Source organism: Leucopleurus acutus (assembly GCF_964270905.1).
Source record: "Leucopleurus acutus genome assembly, chromosome: 11".
Lineage (NCBI taxonomy): Eukaryota > Metazoa > Chordata > Mammalia > Artiodactyla > Delphinidae > Leucopleurus > Leucopleurus acutus.
The window spans coordinates 79,604,391-79,620,198 of NC_139152.1; the positions used below are offsets into that span (position 1 = coordinate 79,604,391).

General features: G+C 38.9%; 1 protein-coding gene across 1 annotated transcript in view; it reads left to right on the forward strand.

Annotated features, from left to right (window-relative positions):
- CFAP54 (cilia and flagella associated protein 54) overlaps positions 1-15,808 on the forward strand; it is a gene marked incomplete at its 3' end in the record, with an annotated part of 303,390 nt that overhangs the window by 212,916 nt on the left and 74,666 nt on the right. Inside the window, exons 55-61 of the mRNA XM_082850839.1 lie at positions 75-254; positions 358-484; positions 5,944-6,099; positions 7,365-7,470; positions 8,417-8,513; positions 13,190-13,288; positions 13,807-13,948. Coding sequence (XP_082706965.1) covers positions 75-254; positions 358-484; positions 5,944-6,099; positions 7,365-7,470; positions 8,417-8,513; positions 13,190-13,288; positions 13,807-13,948 — 907 coding nt within the window. The remainder of the gene's footprint in view (positions 1-74; positions 255-357; positions 485-5,943; positions 6,100-7,364; positions 7,471-8,416; positions 8,514-13,189; positions 13,289-13,806; positions 13,949-15,808) is intronic.

A 15,808-nucleotide genomic window follows, 5' to 3' on the forward strand; every position in this document is an offset into this window, starting at 1 on the left:
CAGTCAATACATCTGGCCCCTGTTTCAGTGAATTGTGAATGGTACTATCAAACGGAATAATTTTATTTTAATAGGATGTAATACAGTTGCTTGAAGGACGTGAGTTTATTTCTCCTCGATCTCATTTAACACTGGTGAGAAGCATGCTTTTACTGGCTGACTTAACAAAAGCCGAGAAATTCGAGGAAACTCCCTCTTCGAAAACAGAAAAATTATATTTGTTGACTCAGTCTCACAACATTCTTATTGAACAGGTGAGAGTGCTTTTGTGTCCACAAGACTTAGAAACTTACTTTTCTGTCTTTTCTTACAGCATACCACATTAGCTAATTACTCATTACAGTGCTTCTTTTACAGATGCGAACTTTTGGAGAAACAATTGAATTTCCTACATCAAACACTGACTATGCAAGTCCATTACTGCCTTTGAAAAATATCTATCTTCCTCATGTCATGTTATTGGCCAAAACAAAAATGAGAATTGGTAAGAACACTTAAACATATATTACATTCAAGTCACTGATGAAAAAGTTTAAGTCATTTTCAGCGAGGCTATCATGTGAGTGCATTTATCTGGGGCAGTATTTATGAATAGCCAGGTTCCATTTATTTAACAAATAGCTTTTGATCACCTACCATGTGCCAGCCTCCCTGTGAGGTCCTGGGAAGCTATTGGAGATTAAAACAGATGTGGTGGGCTTCCCTGGTGGCGCAGTGGTTGAGAGTCCGCCTGCCGATGCAGGGGGCACGGGTTCGTGCCCTGATCCGGGAAGATCCCACATGCCGCGGAGTGGCTGGGACCGTGAGCCATGGCCACTGAGCCTGCGCGTCTGGAGCCTGTGCTCCGCAACAGGAGAGGCCACAACAGTGAGAGGCCTGCGTACCGCAAAAAAAAAAAAAAAAAAGAACAGCAAAGGGAGGGATGCCTGTTTAAGTAGAATAATTGGGGAAGGCCTCTCTGGGGAAGTAGTATTTAACCCTGGACTGTAAATGTTAAGCATATGCTTAGTGAAGTCATGCACAGTAGAGGCAGAGAGAGCAGTGAGTTGTAGGCTCTGAGGTCAGGACAAGCTTGACATGTTCCAGAACTGCCAGGAGACCAGTATAGACAGAGCAGAGTGGGCTAGGGACAGCCTAATGGGAGAGAGTGAGCAGGGGACAGTTTATGTTTCCAAAGATTACCCTGGCTGCTGGCTGAAGAACAGAGTGGAGGATAGACGGGAGCCAGCCAAGAGGGGATCTGATTGGAGCAGGTAGACCAGTAAGCCAGAGGCTTACAGCTCCTTGGAAACCAAGGAGGAGGAGCCAGCCAGTGTTGCTGCCCTTCTCAGGAGCTCACAGACATTGCTTCAAGCTCTCTCTAGGACACTGTCTCTCATCTTTGACCCAAAGCTGCCTACCTCTAGCTCCAAAACTCTTGTCTATCACAGAGGACAGAAAATCTTGTAACAGCTCGCTCTCTGTTCTAACCTATATTCATCATGCCTTTTTAGAAAAAATGTATTTCTGATACTTTGACATCAGGAGTCTTGCTGACCAGGGAGGGACTTCCCCTCCCAGAGTTAGCCAATTCCTAGAGGTTAGCAAACCACACTCCTGTGAGGATGTCTTTCATATGCAAACTCGCCATTCCAGAGCTTACACCCTGAGCTTTTATTGAGCTCTTTTATTGTTCTTTGCTGGGCTCTTACCCTCAGGGCCACTATTTTTCTGCCCCAGTCACCCCAGGGACAGGTATAGACTACTAGCAGAGCCCACTGAAATTATACAAACTAGCCAATCCTAAACCTTAGTCTGCTTACCCTACCCACCCACTCCTTCCCACAAAAAACACAATAAAGGCTCATGCCCACGTTTTCTCCATTCTCCTTCTACCTCCTGACTGACCCTGGTGCTTCCCTGTGTGGCCTTGTGTGGCATGGTGTGCCCTCCCTCCTCTTCAGAACTGTGAGCAAAAATACTATCTTTTTGATGGCGGTCATCTCCTGACCTGTTGACCTTGTCATACTTGAATAATAACAAAACCCACATTTTGAAACATTACCCCTCACCTCCTGGGACCCATTTGCCTCCTGTACCAGCAGCTGCTCAGCTCAGGAGAGGCAGGTGTTTGGACTAGAGTGGGGAAGGGAGGGCAACAGAAGTGTGCTCAAACCATCACCTGCCCACAATTTTTTCCCTTGTTCCCCTTCTGCTCCTCCCCCTCATGACTAGTATTGATCATTATTATGATATGATTTTCATCATCATCATCATGACCATCATCAGATACGAACTTTATTACTATAGGTAAAGCAGTTCACCCCTATATTGTTGAGTTTCCTCATTATGAAATTAGGCTGGCATAGCTGACCTCTGGAATTCCAGCTCGCTGATCCCATGAGAGCTATTTTTCAGTATCTTTGGTCCACAATTTGTTATATTACCAGTATATTTGATTTCTACAAGAACTTAAAGTACAGATTGTGTTAAATTGTACAGATTGTGTTAAATGTATCCTCTGCTTTCCTGCCTTACTAATCTTGAAGATGTGTCACCACTCAGTGGCAATACTGTTGCTGTGTTTTAGACTCACTTGAAGCAGAACAGCTTGCTTTCTGTTATATTATATTAAATACCAACTTAAAGAATAAAAACCGAAAGCAACTTTTCTGTCAAAACAACGTCAGTTTCACAACTTCTTTTTCACAGAGTTGATGTTTATTGCAAAAAGGAGCACTTCAATATTATGAAGCGTAAAATCATCTGATTTGATGCTTTCTTGACAGTCTTCCTTTAGAGTGATAGTATAGATTTCATTGCAAGAATAGAGCCACTTAAAAAAATTCTTTTTCTTCGTGAAAGCCTCTTACAGAAAAAGACATTTCGAGATTATTTTTAAAAACCAAACAAAAAATAAGCATCATGGTTATTTAAGATTATTTTTTTCCATTAATGACTGAACCTAGAGCTTCCTTATTAGCTGAAAAAGTAGATTACTGATTGTATAATAGGAGTGAAGAAAGGTTCAAGAATAGTGCTGGGGAGTGGGAATATAACAGGGAGTCATCACCTTTGCCTTCGAAGAGCCTATTATCTAGTTAGGAGAGAGAGAAAAGTCAATAATTTCTGTAACAATTCTTTTTCTATTTTTAACAAAAATCTAGAAGATCATTCAAGTACTATTATTATACATTAGTACTATATTATATAGCACTGTCTTGCATGTAGTCCATATATAGTACATATTGTACATGTATATAAGTGCCTCAATGACATGAAAAGACTTGATATTTTTGTCTTGTATTAATAAACAGCTGTAGTATAATTTGAAACAGTAAGCAAGACATATAAGAATGGGAGATGGGCTTCCCTGGTAGCACAGTGGTTAAGAATCCGCCTGCCAATGCAGGGGACACGGGTTCGAGCCCTGGTCTAGGAAGATCCCACATGCCGTGGAACAACTAAGCTGGTGCGCCACAACTACTGAGCCTGCGCTCTAGAGCCCGCGAGCCACAAGTACTGAGGCCTGAATGTCTAGAGCCCGTGCTCCACAACAAGAGAAGCCACCGTGATGAGAAGCCCGTACACCACAACAAAGGGTAGCCCCCGCTCGCCGCAACTAGAGAAAGCCGGTGCACATCAACGAAGACCCAACACAGCCAAAAATAAATAAATTAATTAAATTAATTAATTTAAAAAATGAAACATGACCCCGGAAAAGAGAATTAAAAAAAAAAAAAAAAGAATGGGAGATGTATTGAGATGTGAGACTGTATGGGACAAATGGTATTAGCATATCCTTCTGGCCTAAGATCTAATTGCAGTTGGTAATTGTTGGGGTTTAAGAGCATGGACTCTGGAGAAAGAATTCTGGTCCAGTTCCCTTGAGGAAATCATTTAACTTCTCTGCCTGTCAGTTTCCTTTCTAGTAAAATGTAAATAAGAAAGGTACCAGTCTCCCTGGGGTACATTGAGTGGAATATGTAACATGTTTAGAAGGTCAGCTAGTTTGTTCTAAGAGCTTTGCAGGTGTCAGCTATTCTCACTGTTCCATGCCTGGCCTCCTTACTCTCCTAGGAAGCCCGGGGAAGCAAGGCTTCAATTTCTTCATCTCCATTTTCTCAGTAAAGTGCTACCATCCTGCCTTGTCCAGAGGAAGGTCTCTGTAACTTCTCCCTGGATAAAGGGCCGGGGATGGGGGAGAGAAAGATCGTTTTTCTACTGTCTTCCCACTCATATAGCACATTCCTGAACTAAATATTTACAAAACGTCCTAGGTTTCCTGAAAACTCGTTATAGGGCATGGCATCTTGGATTTAAAATTTTCAGGACTTGAAGGGACCTCAGCTATTTTCTAGTTCTGCTGCCTCAAGGCTCAGAGGCATGTAGGGACTTGTTCAAAGCCTCAGATGACACGATAGCACGAATGACTGGCTTGTACCCAGCATTTCAGCTACAACTCAGCAGCTGTATCCTTCTGCAATCCTACACTGCCTTTCTGTTCATACTGCTCTACTGTGCCTGTTAAACTATTCTATTAATGTAGTTTCCCCCCAGTTGCCTTTTACTCTTTATCTCAACGTTTTTCTTCTTTATTAAACTTACCGAAAGATAAAGTGATCATCACCTGCCGGCCTTGACAGCTGTATTTTCTGGGTAGGCATCCCTGACCTTTCCCAGGTCTGGCCAGGGCTCCTGTAACCTGCTACCACGGTGTCCTGTGCTTTCACTGCCACACAGTCAACTACACCGTGTTTTGATTGCCTGTCTGGCCGTTCTCATTCCCTGTTGGACACTAAGCTCCACGGTCTCTCTCTTAAGGGGTTACTGCAGTGTCATGGTTTAGGGTATGGGCCCTGGAGCTGGACTGCCTAGGTTCAGATCACAACCCTGCTACTTACTAGTCACGTGACTTTGGGCAAGTTACTTAAACTTCACCGTGCCACTGCTTTTTCCTCTGTAACATGAGCATAATAATGGTATCTACTCAGAGTTGGGAGGACTGCATGAGATAATGCTTAAGTACTTGGGATGGTACCTGGCATGTAGGAAGTACTTAATGAAACTTAGCTCTTATTTTTCAATTTTCTTGTTTTTTTATCCGGTGCCTAAGCACTCAGAAAATATTTGTCAAATAAATGTCTGTCTGTCTTTGAGGTGATTAGAAATTAAATCTAATGCCTCTTCAACAATGCAACAATCCTTCATTATGTTAAGTAGTGATGGGACCTCATAAGAAGTATAACATGTGGCCTTTGTCCATAATGGGTTTGCCAACTAGTTGGGATGACAAAATATGCAATGTGAGCAACCGCTATAGAGCTGAATAGAAATTACCGCCTATTAATATATGCAAATTTTATTGGTAACAACATAAAACTTCCAGTTGTTTCCCTACTAACAACCTCATCTTAGGAACACAGAAGTTGTTATGTAGAGCATTATGAAACTTTAGAACTGAAAGAGGCTTGAGAGGCTTGAAATTTTAGGACTGAAAGAGGCTTCATTTTATTTTTACTTATCTTTAAAAAATTTTTATTGGAGTATAGTTGATTTACAATGTTGTGTTAGTTTCAGGTATACTATCCTTCATTTTAAAAATGAGAAAATGTTGAAATTTATCAAAGACAAAGTTTCAAAGGTCTGTTGTTTATAGTTCATTGATATATTTGGGTATTGTGTTTCTTTAAAGTATTTCTTCAATGCTAAGAACTAAAGACCCCCAGAGTTCTTGTTTTTTTTTGACCATGCCTCAGGGCTTGTGGGATCTCAGTTCCCTGACCGGGATTGAACCCTGGCCATTGCAGTGAAAGCCCAGAATCCTAACCACTAGGTCACCAGGGAACTCCCTCCCAGAGTTCTTCAATTGTACCTACTGTGAGAAAAGTCTGGTATCTGGGAGGTTTGTTATGAATACTGTATATCTATTGTTCCCTCTTCATACAACTGTCTTTCTTTTAGGAGATACAGTGGCCAAGCAAGTATATTATACCAGTAAAAAGAAGGATCCCTCAAAGTGGTTATCTGCCCTTCATCTTTTTGAAATAGCTTTGAAGCTCGCCAAGACATCAGGAACAGAAGAACAAGAGGTGGAAGCTGAAATCTTTTTTCAGAAAGGTAAGATGTATTTAGGGTCAGAACTATGATAAAGTTTGAGGATTATTTTTTTCCCATGAACAAAAGGCTTCTTAAAACTCTGGTCACTGATTATACAAAATACTGATTTTACAAAGGGCTTGGTGATGACAAACACCTTGGTATCTCTGCCAAACTCTGTTTTGGATAAAGAGAACACTGCGTATTTTAAGTTTATATCTAGAAAGGAAAAAAGTACTCCATTTTCGTTTCTTTTGTAATTACAATTGACCTTCCTTACACAAAGTTGCATGTTTGACTCAAAAATCTCAGCATCAGCCATTTAGCTATGAATAATGTTTCTTAAAGAATGCTTGGAAGATATTTTTTTATTTCATTACTTAGCTAAGCATTTTAGCTAATTTCTATAAAAGATACATACCCATTTAAATTAAATAGCTATAGCAATCTATATAACTTATATACAACACACATTTGCATAATACATTCATATAATTTTATTTTAGCCATGAGAAAAATGATGATGACAATTAGTATCACTTATTGAGCATCTACTAGATACTAAGCACTGTAGTTGGTGTTTTACATCTCATATTGCCAGTTCTTACAACAGCACTACAAGGTAAGCATGACCAATCCCAGTTGGCAGATGAGGTGTAGTCTGGGTAAATAACTATCTGTAAGTCCAGACGTGAACTTAACACCAGGTGGCTCTGTGCCCTGTGCATATGCTGCATGGAAACTGTGAATCCTTTTTATAGTGATTGTAAGATTTGCCTTTCCTGCCCTTCTTGCTACAGAAGTACCATTCCAGCTCCTGCATTTGAAGGCTGTGGCTCACCATGAGCGGTGGGAGCTGTGTGCAAACGAGAGTGTTTGCATCATCCGTGCTGGTTTTCAAGCGTTTGCTGACTTTCTAGGGTTTGTTTTTAGCAAAGATGTTTTCTACGATACCTGCAATGATAGAAGAAAGAAGAAAATGGATTTAGATAAAGGGAATGTGCTACAGGAGGAAGTGGGAGCACAAAGTAAGGAAATGGAGAGGAAAGTTAAGATGATAAGAACAGTTGTGTCTGGAAAGTGAAAGGAGGCAGGGGGAGCCTTCCTGGGGAAGGAAGCAACAGCTCTTTCCCCATTGGCTTACCTTCTAGCAAGAAACAGGAGACGGACAGACAAAAGGGACAGCACATTCAGTTTTCCAAATTTCCTGCATAAAATATTTGTTCTGAAGTTCTAAATGATAGAAAAAGGAAAAACCATCTTTGTATATCCTTTTCTTCTTTCAGGCAAAATAGAATGTCAAATATTGGTGGAAGAGAAATCTCCAACTTTGCAACTTGAGAGTCTATTTGAAGCTATACAGCTAAGCTTGAGACATGATCAAAACTCAGGGTAAAAAAAAAAAAAAAAAAGACCTTTCCATTATCATGACAGTGTGCATTTGGGTTTGAGACTCGTGTTCTGGTAGTACATTGACTATTTAAGGCTGGGGCGACTGGGGCACCCTTTTCCCACGGCAGGGCTAGTTCACTGGGGTCCATTGTACAACAGGTTCACTGACTTCCTTTTCAAGCTTGATGCTCTTGGCTCTGCTCCAAGGCCTCGTTTACAGTGATGGTTGATGATGGCGGTTAGCATCGTGATGTACTGGACTGTAAATCGCTTCTAGTCTGTACTCAGATTGATATCCTGTCAGTCCCAGGCTACAGGAGCCTCCACTAGATGTGAAATTGTATCTAGAAGGGATTTATGTGAATATTCACTCTGGTTCAGCAGTACCAAGGCTGGCCAGCTCAATTCTGTATAAAAGTCACCTTAAGATGGAGAATAAGCCAGCATTATTACAACTGCACTGATTTAAATGGTCCCACCTGACAGGTTTGATAGTGAATACACAGACCTAACCCATACCGAATCACGGCTTTCAGCATAACTCTATGTGTCTCTTTAGAACTTATTATAATTAGCGTAGGAGGGTAGAGAGAGAGGTCTGGTTTTCCAGGCAGGTTCCTCCAGTCTTGACTGTCACTTCTTTAGTGCCTTGTGTGCTGGAATATTCCAGAATGGTCTTGATGCTCAGCTGCATTGTGGTCATAGCATGGAGTATTGCCAGCACAGGACAAGGTAGAATGCTCAGCTCTCTTCAAGAGCTTTCAATTTCAGTAGGAAGGAGGATGCCCGTGTCTAAGCCACAAGTGCTCTGAAAAGAGGATGAGTTTGGAACAGATACTGGTTTTGCCTATTTTTGCCTTTTATTCTCTCAGAAATTGTTGACACAAGATGCAAAATGATTATGAATGGTGAGCTATCTAATAAGTACAATGCTGTATCATTTTAGGTTGATAAGAGACTCCTACCTCGAAATAGCCCTATTATTTTTGCACATGAGGAAGCCAAAGAGCAAACTTTCAGCATCACCATCAACACTTATTAAGGTAACAAACAATTTTATTGGAAATTTAAAGTATGTTGCCTTTGAACTTGCTTACTTTGCTAGCACTGTGCTATGGAAATAAAGAAACGGTTTTTCTTTGTGACTTGAAGAAATTAATTCATTACTTAATGCTCACACTCATATTTAGATACCTCCTTCGATATTTTTACGTAAGACTCGGGAAACAGATTTCACGTGGACATTTTTGCCTGTTAAAATGTTATCCATGAAATGTAGGTGTATATAAATACTCTAAGTCATTAGTATTGATCAGGAGATTGCAGGAAATGACATATTGGTTAAGCAGATGGACATGTATGGTTTTCACCACTGATGTGGCTTGCAAACAGATCACCTTTTGAAAAGAGTCATTCATTCATTCATCCCATATCTATTGAGCACATACTATGACCCAGGCCGTACTCTGGAAGGTGTTAAAGCAAGGTTCAAGACAAACTCAGTGCTTGCTTCCATGCACTTACTCTTCAGTGGAGGGAGACAGATAATAAACGTGGAAAGGAAGAAAGCAAGAGGAAGAAAGGTGGGAGGAAGAGAAGTGAAGGAAGGCTGGGGGGTGCTTTAGGTGGTGAAATTTAGGATTAGGAAATAACTCTGGTTGGTGGGATTGTGAATGACTGTTGTGGAAAGAGCTGGAAAGTGGGATTTGATGGATTGGGAGGGAGCGTGCAAAGAGTGGCAGAGGCATGTACTCCCTCAAGCAGCACTTCCAAATAAGGGGCAGAAACATCTCCAGGGATCCTGTGATCCTGATGAGGTCTGAGATTTGGCCTGTCTAAGGAGCTCCTGGGTAATGCCTGTGCTGCTGGTCTGTGGGCCACACTTGAGTACCAAGGATCCAGACAGAGTGAGATACTCTGGGCAGGAGGTTGGGTGGTTTGGAGGTGGATGAACCCAGTAACTTTGTTTTCATTTTTTAATAAAAAATGTCTAGTTTTTTATTCTTTAAGTTTCAGTAGGCATTATATATTTCATTCTTATTAAATAATCCTCTGACCCACCAAAAAATCTTTCCAGAAAATTTTGACGTCAAATCTCTAATTTTTGCGGCAGCATAAACATGACTTAAAACCTTTGGGCAAATAAGCTTTCAGTCAGCTGAACTACTCATACGGTTGCTGCCTTAGATGGATAGCAGCTATATTTTTTTTTTCATCAAAATGATTACATAGAAAACTTACTTTTGTGGTGTGACAAACATCTTTATGTCCAATAAGAGAAAACAAAAATATTTGTTTCCATAGCAATTTGCAATGCAAATTAATAAGATTTTAGGATAGAAGTATATCACCTTTGGGGCCTTCTCTAGGGAGGTGTTTATAATTAATTAAGAGATTGAACAAATAAGATTTGAGTGAAAAGAATAGTATAATTCTATACAATATGATCATTATTTTCTGTGTATCTTTTTTTTAAATTAATTAATTTATTTATTTATTTTTGGCTGTACTGGCAGGTCTTTGTTGCTGCGTGCGGGCTTTCTCTAGTTGCGGCGAGCAGGGGCCACTCCTCCTTGTGGTGCACAGTCTTCTCATTGCAGTGGCTTCTCTTGTTGCGGAGCACGGGCTGTAGGTGCGCGGGCTTCAGTAGTTGTGGCTCGCGGCTCTAGAGTGCAGGCTTAGTAGTTGTGGCACACGGGCTTAGTTGTTCCGCGGCATGTGGGATCTTCCCGGACCAGGGATTGAACCTGTGTCCTCTGCATTGGCAGGCAGATTCTTAACCACTGCGCCATCAGGGGAGCCCATACCACATTTTCTTGATCCATTCAACAGGTGATGGACATACGAATTGTTTCCACTTTTTGGCTATTATGATCAATGCTGCTTTGAATATTCATATACAAATTTTTTATGTGGACATATGTTTTCAATTCCTTCGGTGTATACCTAAGAATGGAATTGCTGGGTCAAATGTCAACTCTTTGTTTAGACTGTTGATGATCTGTTAGATTGTTTTCCAAAGTGGCTGTACCATTGTGTATTCCTACCAGCAGTGTATGAGGGTTCCAACTTCTCCACATACCTGATAACAATTGTTATTGTTTATCTTTTTGATTATAGCCATCCTAGTGGGTATGAAGTAATATTTCATTGTGATTTTGATTTCCCTGATGGTTAATGATACTGAAATCTTTTCATGTGTTTATTAGCCATTTGTATATCTTCTTTGGGAAAATGTCTCTTCAAATCCTTGGCCCATAGCCTAAATCAGGTTATCTTTTTTTATCACGGAGTTGTAAGAATTTTTAAATATATATTCTAGATATATGTCCCTTATCAGATACATAATTTGCAAATATTTTTCCCAGTTGTGGCTTGTCTTTTCATGCTGTTAATCGTGTCTTTGGAAACAAAAGAGCTTTTAGTTTTAATGAAGTCCAATTTATCATCTTTTTCTTTTATGTTTTGTGGTTTTGGTAGCTCTTTACCTAACCCCAGATGTTGAAGATTTTCTCGTATGTTTTCTTCTAAAAGTTTTATAGCTTTAATGTTTAAGTCCATGGTCCATTTTGAATTAATCTTTTTTGTAAAGTGTGAGGTAAGGCTCTAAATTCATATTTTTGCACATAGATATCCATTTGTCTCAGCACCATTTGTTGAAAAAAATATCTTTCTTTACTGAATTGCCTTGGCTCCTTTGTCAAAAAGTTTATTGATCATAAATATAAATATTTATTCCTAGACTCCCAATTCTATTCCATTGATCCATAAACCTACCTTTATGTGAGTATCCATTGTCTTGGTTACTGTGTGGCTTGTAGTAAGTTTTTTGAAATTGGAAAGTACATGCCCTCCAGTTATTTTCTTCCCTTTCAATATTGTTTTCACTTTGAGTCTTTTGCATTTTCATATACACTTTAGAATCTGCTTGTCAGTTTCTGCCAAAAAACTAACAGAATTTTGGTAGACATTGTGTTGGATCTATAGATCAATTTGTGGACAGTTGGCATGTTAACAATGTCAAATCCTCCAATTCATAAATATGAATTCTCTCTTCATTTATTTAGATAGTAATTTTTCTCAAAGTGTTTTTTTACTTTTCAGTGTACAAATTTTGTACATTTTTGTTAAGCTTATTTCTATTGTGAACAGGTATTTTCTTAATTTCACTTTCAGATTGTTCATTGCTGGTATACAGAAATACAGTTGATTTATGAGTATTGAGTTTTGTATCCTGTGATTTTGCTAATAAACACATTTATTAACTCTAGAGGGGTGTGTGTGTGTATCTTGGAAGTTTTTACATAGAGCATCATGTCTCCTGCAAACAAAAACAATTTAACTTCTTCATTTCCTATCTACATGCATTTTTTTTTCTTTTTCTTGCCTGTTTGCGTAAGCTAGTATCTCCTACTCAATGTTGAACACCTCTCAATCCCTCCTCAATAAAGCCTTCCTCTCAATTCAAAATGAGCTCTCTTTTTTGAATGTGTGTGTCACTAATTGTTCTTACAATATAGTTATTTAATGTTATTCTATATTCTTCACTCAATGCCTATTAACCTTGTTTCCAGAATTAAACAGGTGAATTGCCCAAGCTTATATAGTCAATAAGCTGGCAATGGCTACACCAGAGCCTAAGTAGTTTTGTTACAGTTGGTGACTGGGCTCTCCATATTTGGGACAGGACTATATTGCTTAGATTTTAGATTCCCCATGGGCAGATCTCTCCAGGTATCATCTGTCTACCTCCAAGCTTAACACTTGAACTGGGCCAGGCCACCTTTGTGCATTGTATTTCATGCTCTGGCATTAGCTTTATTCATTGCATTTCTTTTTCCTTGGGAGGCTTATAGCCAGAAGTAAAAGAAAGATATTTTTGTTATTGCTTGTTTTATTCTGGAGTTTTGTTGAAGATTTTAAAAATCGGCCAAAATATGACCATCAAAAATTAGAACAAGCAATCTAATTGAATAGTTTTTACAGATCAGTTAAATCTTTAAAATTGACTATTAATACTTTAAAAATGTAAAACAGATACTATGTTGCTGGTGGAGTTTCTGTTTACTTCTGTACTATTGACTTTTTTATATTTAAAAGCTGAACACACACACACACCGCCCCATGTTAAACATATCTCCGTTCATTGTCACTTTTTGCTGTTCTGTGGAACGTTATGATTACAGTCATCCCTTTAATAGTTTTGTAGTTAGAAAACTGATAGCAAATACCTATCAAAAACCTTTAAGTAATATTCTTGTTTCTGACGTCTTTACACACAAGATATATTCAATTTCTAGATCCTCTATTAAGATGGTAAATAACATTTACTTAAAATGCAGTTTGTGTCTATTTTTATTCAAATTATGTAAACTCATCTAGAAAATCACAAAGATAAAAATAATTAAATTACCCTTAAAACCTGGGGTAACCACTGTTGACAATTTTCTCTGCTTGTGTATACAGGGAACATATGTGTGTACTTAGCTTTTAGAAAACGGGATCATATTGTGCATATGCTGTTTTGTAACCTATACTTTTCTTTTGCTTAAGGTAGTTTGGATGCCTTCTCATGTCAATAGTTGAATATACATTATTACACTTAATGGCCATGTAGTGTTCCACTAAAATCTCATCTTCAGAAGATGAGAAAATCTATCACGAAACTTTATGATATCTTTATCTATCTTTATCATAAAACATTTGCCATATTTTTTAGGCTCTTCCCGGAAGGCATAGTTCTGTTAAAGAACCAACAGTAAATAAATCTGAAATGCACAGTTTATTTGCCTGGATTGCAATAAGAGCTGCTGCACAGGTTGGTGTGAGTTTTATTTAACTCTTCTTTTTATCATCACATCTGTTAAGGCAAAACAATGTATTGATACAAGAGAAAGGAAAATATCACATTCTTTGGGATTTGCTCCAATGATGTTTCTTTGGGAAGATTAGAAGTGCTCTTTATATGTGTAGTGTTTTTAATCGCTATTAGCCAGACTTGGTTTGATTCCACTTTTCTTTAATGAAAATAATGGGAGATACACATGTGCACATATTTGACACACATTTTGGCAAGTATCTGTCATAGCTACAGGAGGTAGCCTATTCAAAATGACTTATTTATTGATTAAATTGTCAACAGTCATGATTTGTTTGACTATGGTATGTACTACCTGTTGGGGGATCACATATTGTTTTTCAGTTTGTCTTTATTTTTTTCCCTAATGTGTACCAAATGTTATTTTATGAATTTGCTTTTTCACATTATTTACCTAATGGATAATCTATGAATCAGAAAGCTTGCATTTATGAACTCTAATTGTGCATTAATTTTAGGTCAGTGAGGCTGTGCTGGCAATCAACCTACTTATCGGAAAGACAAATGATAAAACTGATAAAGTTAGTCAACAGGCATTACCGAATATCCCAGAATTTGCCACCATGGATCTTTTGTCTTCGTACACAGATTATTTGCTTGGTATGCTTTGAATGCTTGAATTTGCTTTGAATGTTAGGCATTTTATAAAATTGTAATATATGTCATGTGTAATCAAGTTTCAGAGGTTTAATTATAGAGATTTTAACTTAAAAAGGACAATAGTTTGGGGAACCTCTGGGAGAGGATGGGTTCTTAGGATCTAGCTGCTAAAATATAGGGGCCTCAGCTCACTGTACATACGTACATGATACTCCGTCTGCTGCTGCATTTCAGATGTAGGGCTCTGTGAAAAGAATCGTATTTCCTGATGTCTGTTTATTTCCCAGCTCACACATTTCAAATGAGGCCTTTTGGGATTATTTGTTTGAGGGACCTTCTCTGATCCTCTGAAATGTGTACTCACTCTTACACTCTCATACGGTTCCCTGTCCTTTTTATTAGTTCTTTTATATTTGTGTGTGTGTGTGTGTGTGTGTGTGTGTGTGTGCCTGTGCATGTTTGAACTATTTCTCTTATTAAACTATTGTCAGCTTCCTGAGAGCAGGGGCTTTAGCTATTTGATTTGCTGCTCTGTCTACAGAAAATCACACGTTGCTTACACATAGCCGGCATTTGATATTAATATTTGTTAAATGAATGAATGAGAGGTTAGTGGAATTTAAACTTTACCTTACTGCTATGTTTTTTCTTACTTGTGACGCCTTTGTTGGTTAGTAAACTATAATGTAAACCTCTAAGTCAGGTCAGCAGTAACATAGATATTGAACAATCACTTACGCGTTTGCCCTTTCATTTATTCAAGAAATATTTATTGAGTGCTTCTTGTGTGCTAAACACTTAGGTAGGTTCTAAGGAGCCAAGTACTGGAATCTTACTTCCAGAAGGATATTTTAGGAATAACAGTATCTAATTTTGCTTGGCATTAGGTGAGCATTGAGCCAAAGGGAATGAAAGTGTTAACTTTAACCTGATGGGTGGGAACAGTCTTCCTAAAGCCTCTGAAATCACACCTATACGCAGTAGCTTACTCTGCTGGTTAAGGTTAAGTCAACCTTAGCTGAAGAGTTCGTGTCTGAAATCATCTCCTTCATGACCCTCTCCTGAAGAATAGGTGGCCCAGACTATTTTCCACCCTGAAAATGGTTTGCCCTGAGGTTAAACCATCAGATGGATTTTTATGCCAAGGTATTGTTTCCTTACTTTTATTGCCTTCATGCCTAGTAGGATTTTGCTTCATCAGATTTCTGGACCGTGGCCTGGATCTCAGACTGGGTGCATGGCCTTCCTTAGAGTCCCCATAGATAGGCTCCCAGGGGACAAAGCAGGGCAGTCTGGCAGCAGGGGCTGGTCGCCGCTTTTTTCTCTTGACACTGCTCGTCAATTCAGTTCTCCCTGGTTCAGAATGCCAGGAAGGCAGTCCTCTTAGAAGCACACATTATTGTTTTGCTACAAAGAGAATGCAGTATTAATAATGAAGAGGGTTCAACTTATACCTTGATCCTGTCAAACCATTTCATTTCTCTCAGCCTCATTTGTCCTAATCTGAAGGCTGTGTGAATTAGATTTATTTATGGATAAGACTAAAATCTGAAAACTTTAAGACTGTGATTCAACGTGGCTGAACATGGCTTCCAACATGGCTATTTCTTTTCCATAATGGCCCCGTATTACCTCTGAAACGTCTGTCTACTTTATCCTAGACATTTTCTTGTTTTACCAGTTTTTAGGCCAGGGATAACAAATAAGTTTCACCTAAAATGCTGTATTAATCAGTTACTGGCAAAATTATACTGTGTACCGAATGACCCTAAAACTCAGTGGCTAGAACAACATGACTTCATTCTCTTACTTGTCTCATGTGTTCTGCTTCAGGCTGCAGGCTGAGTTCAGGTGTCCTCT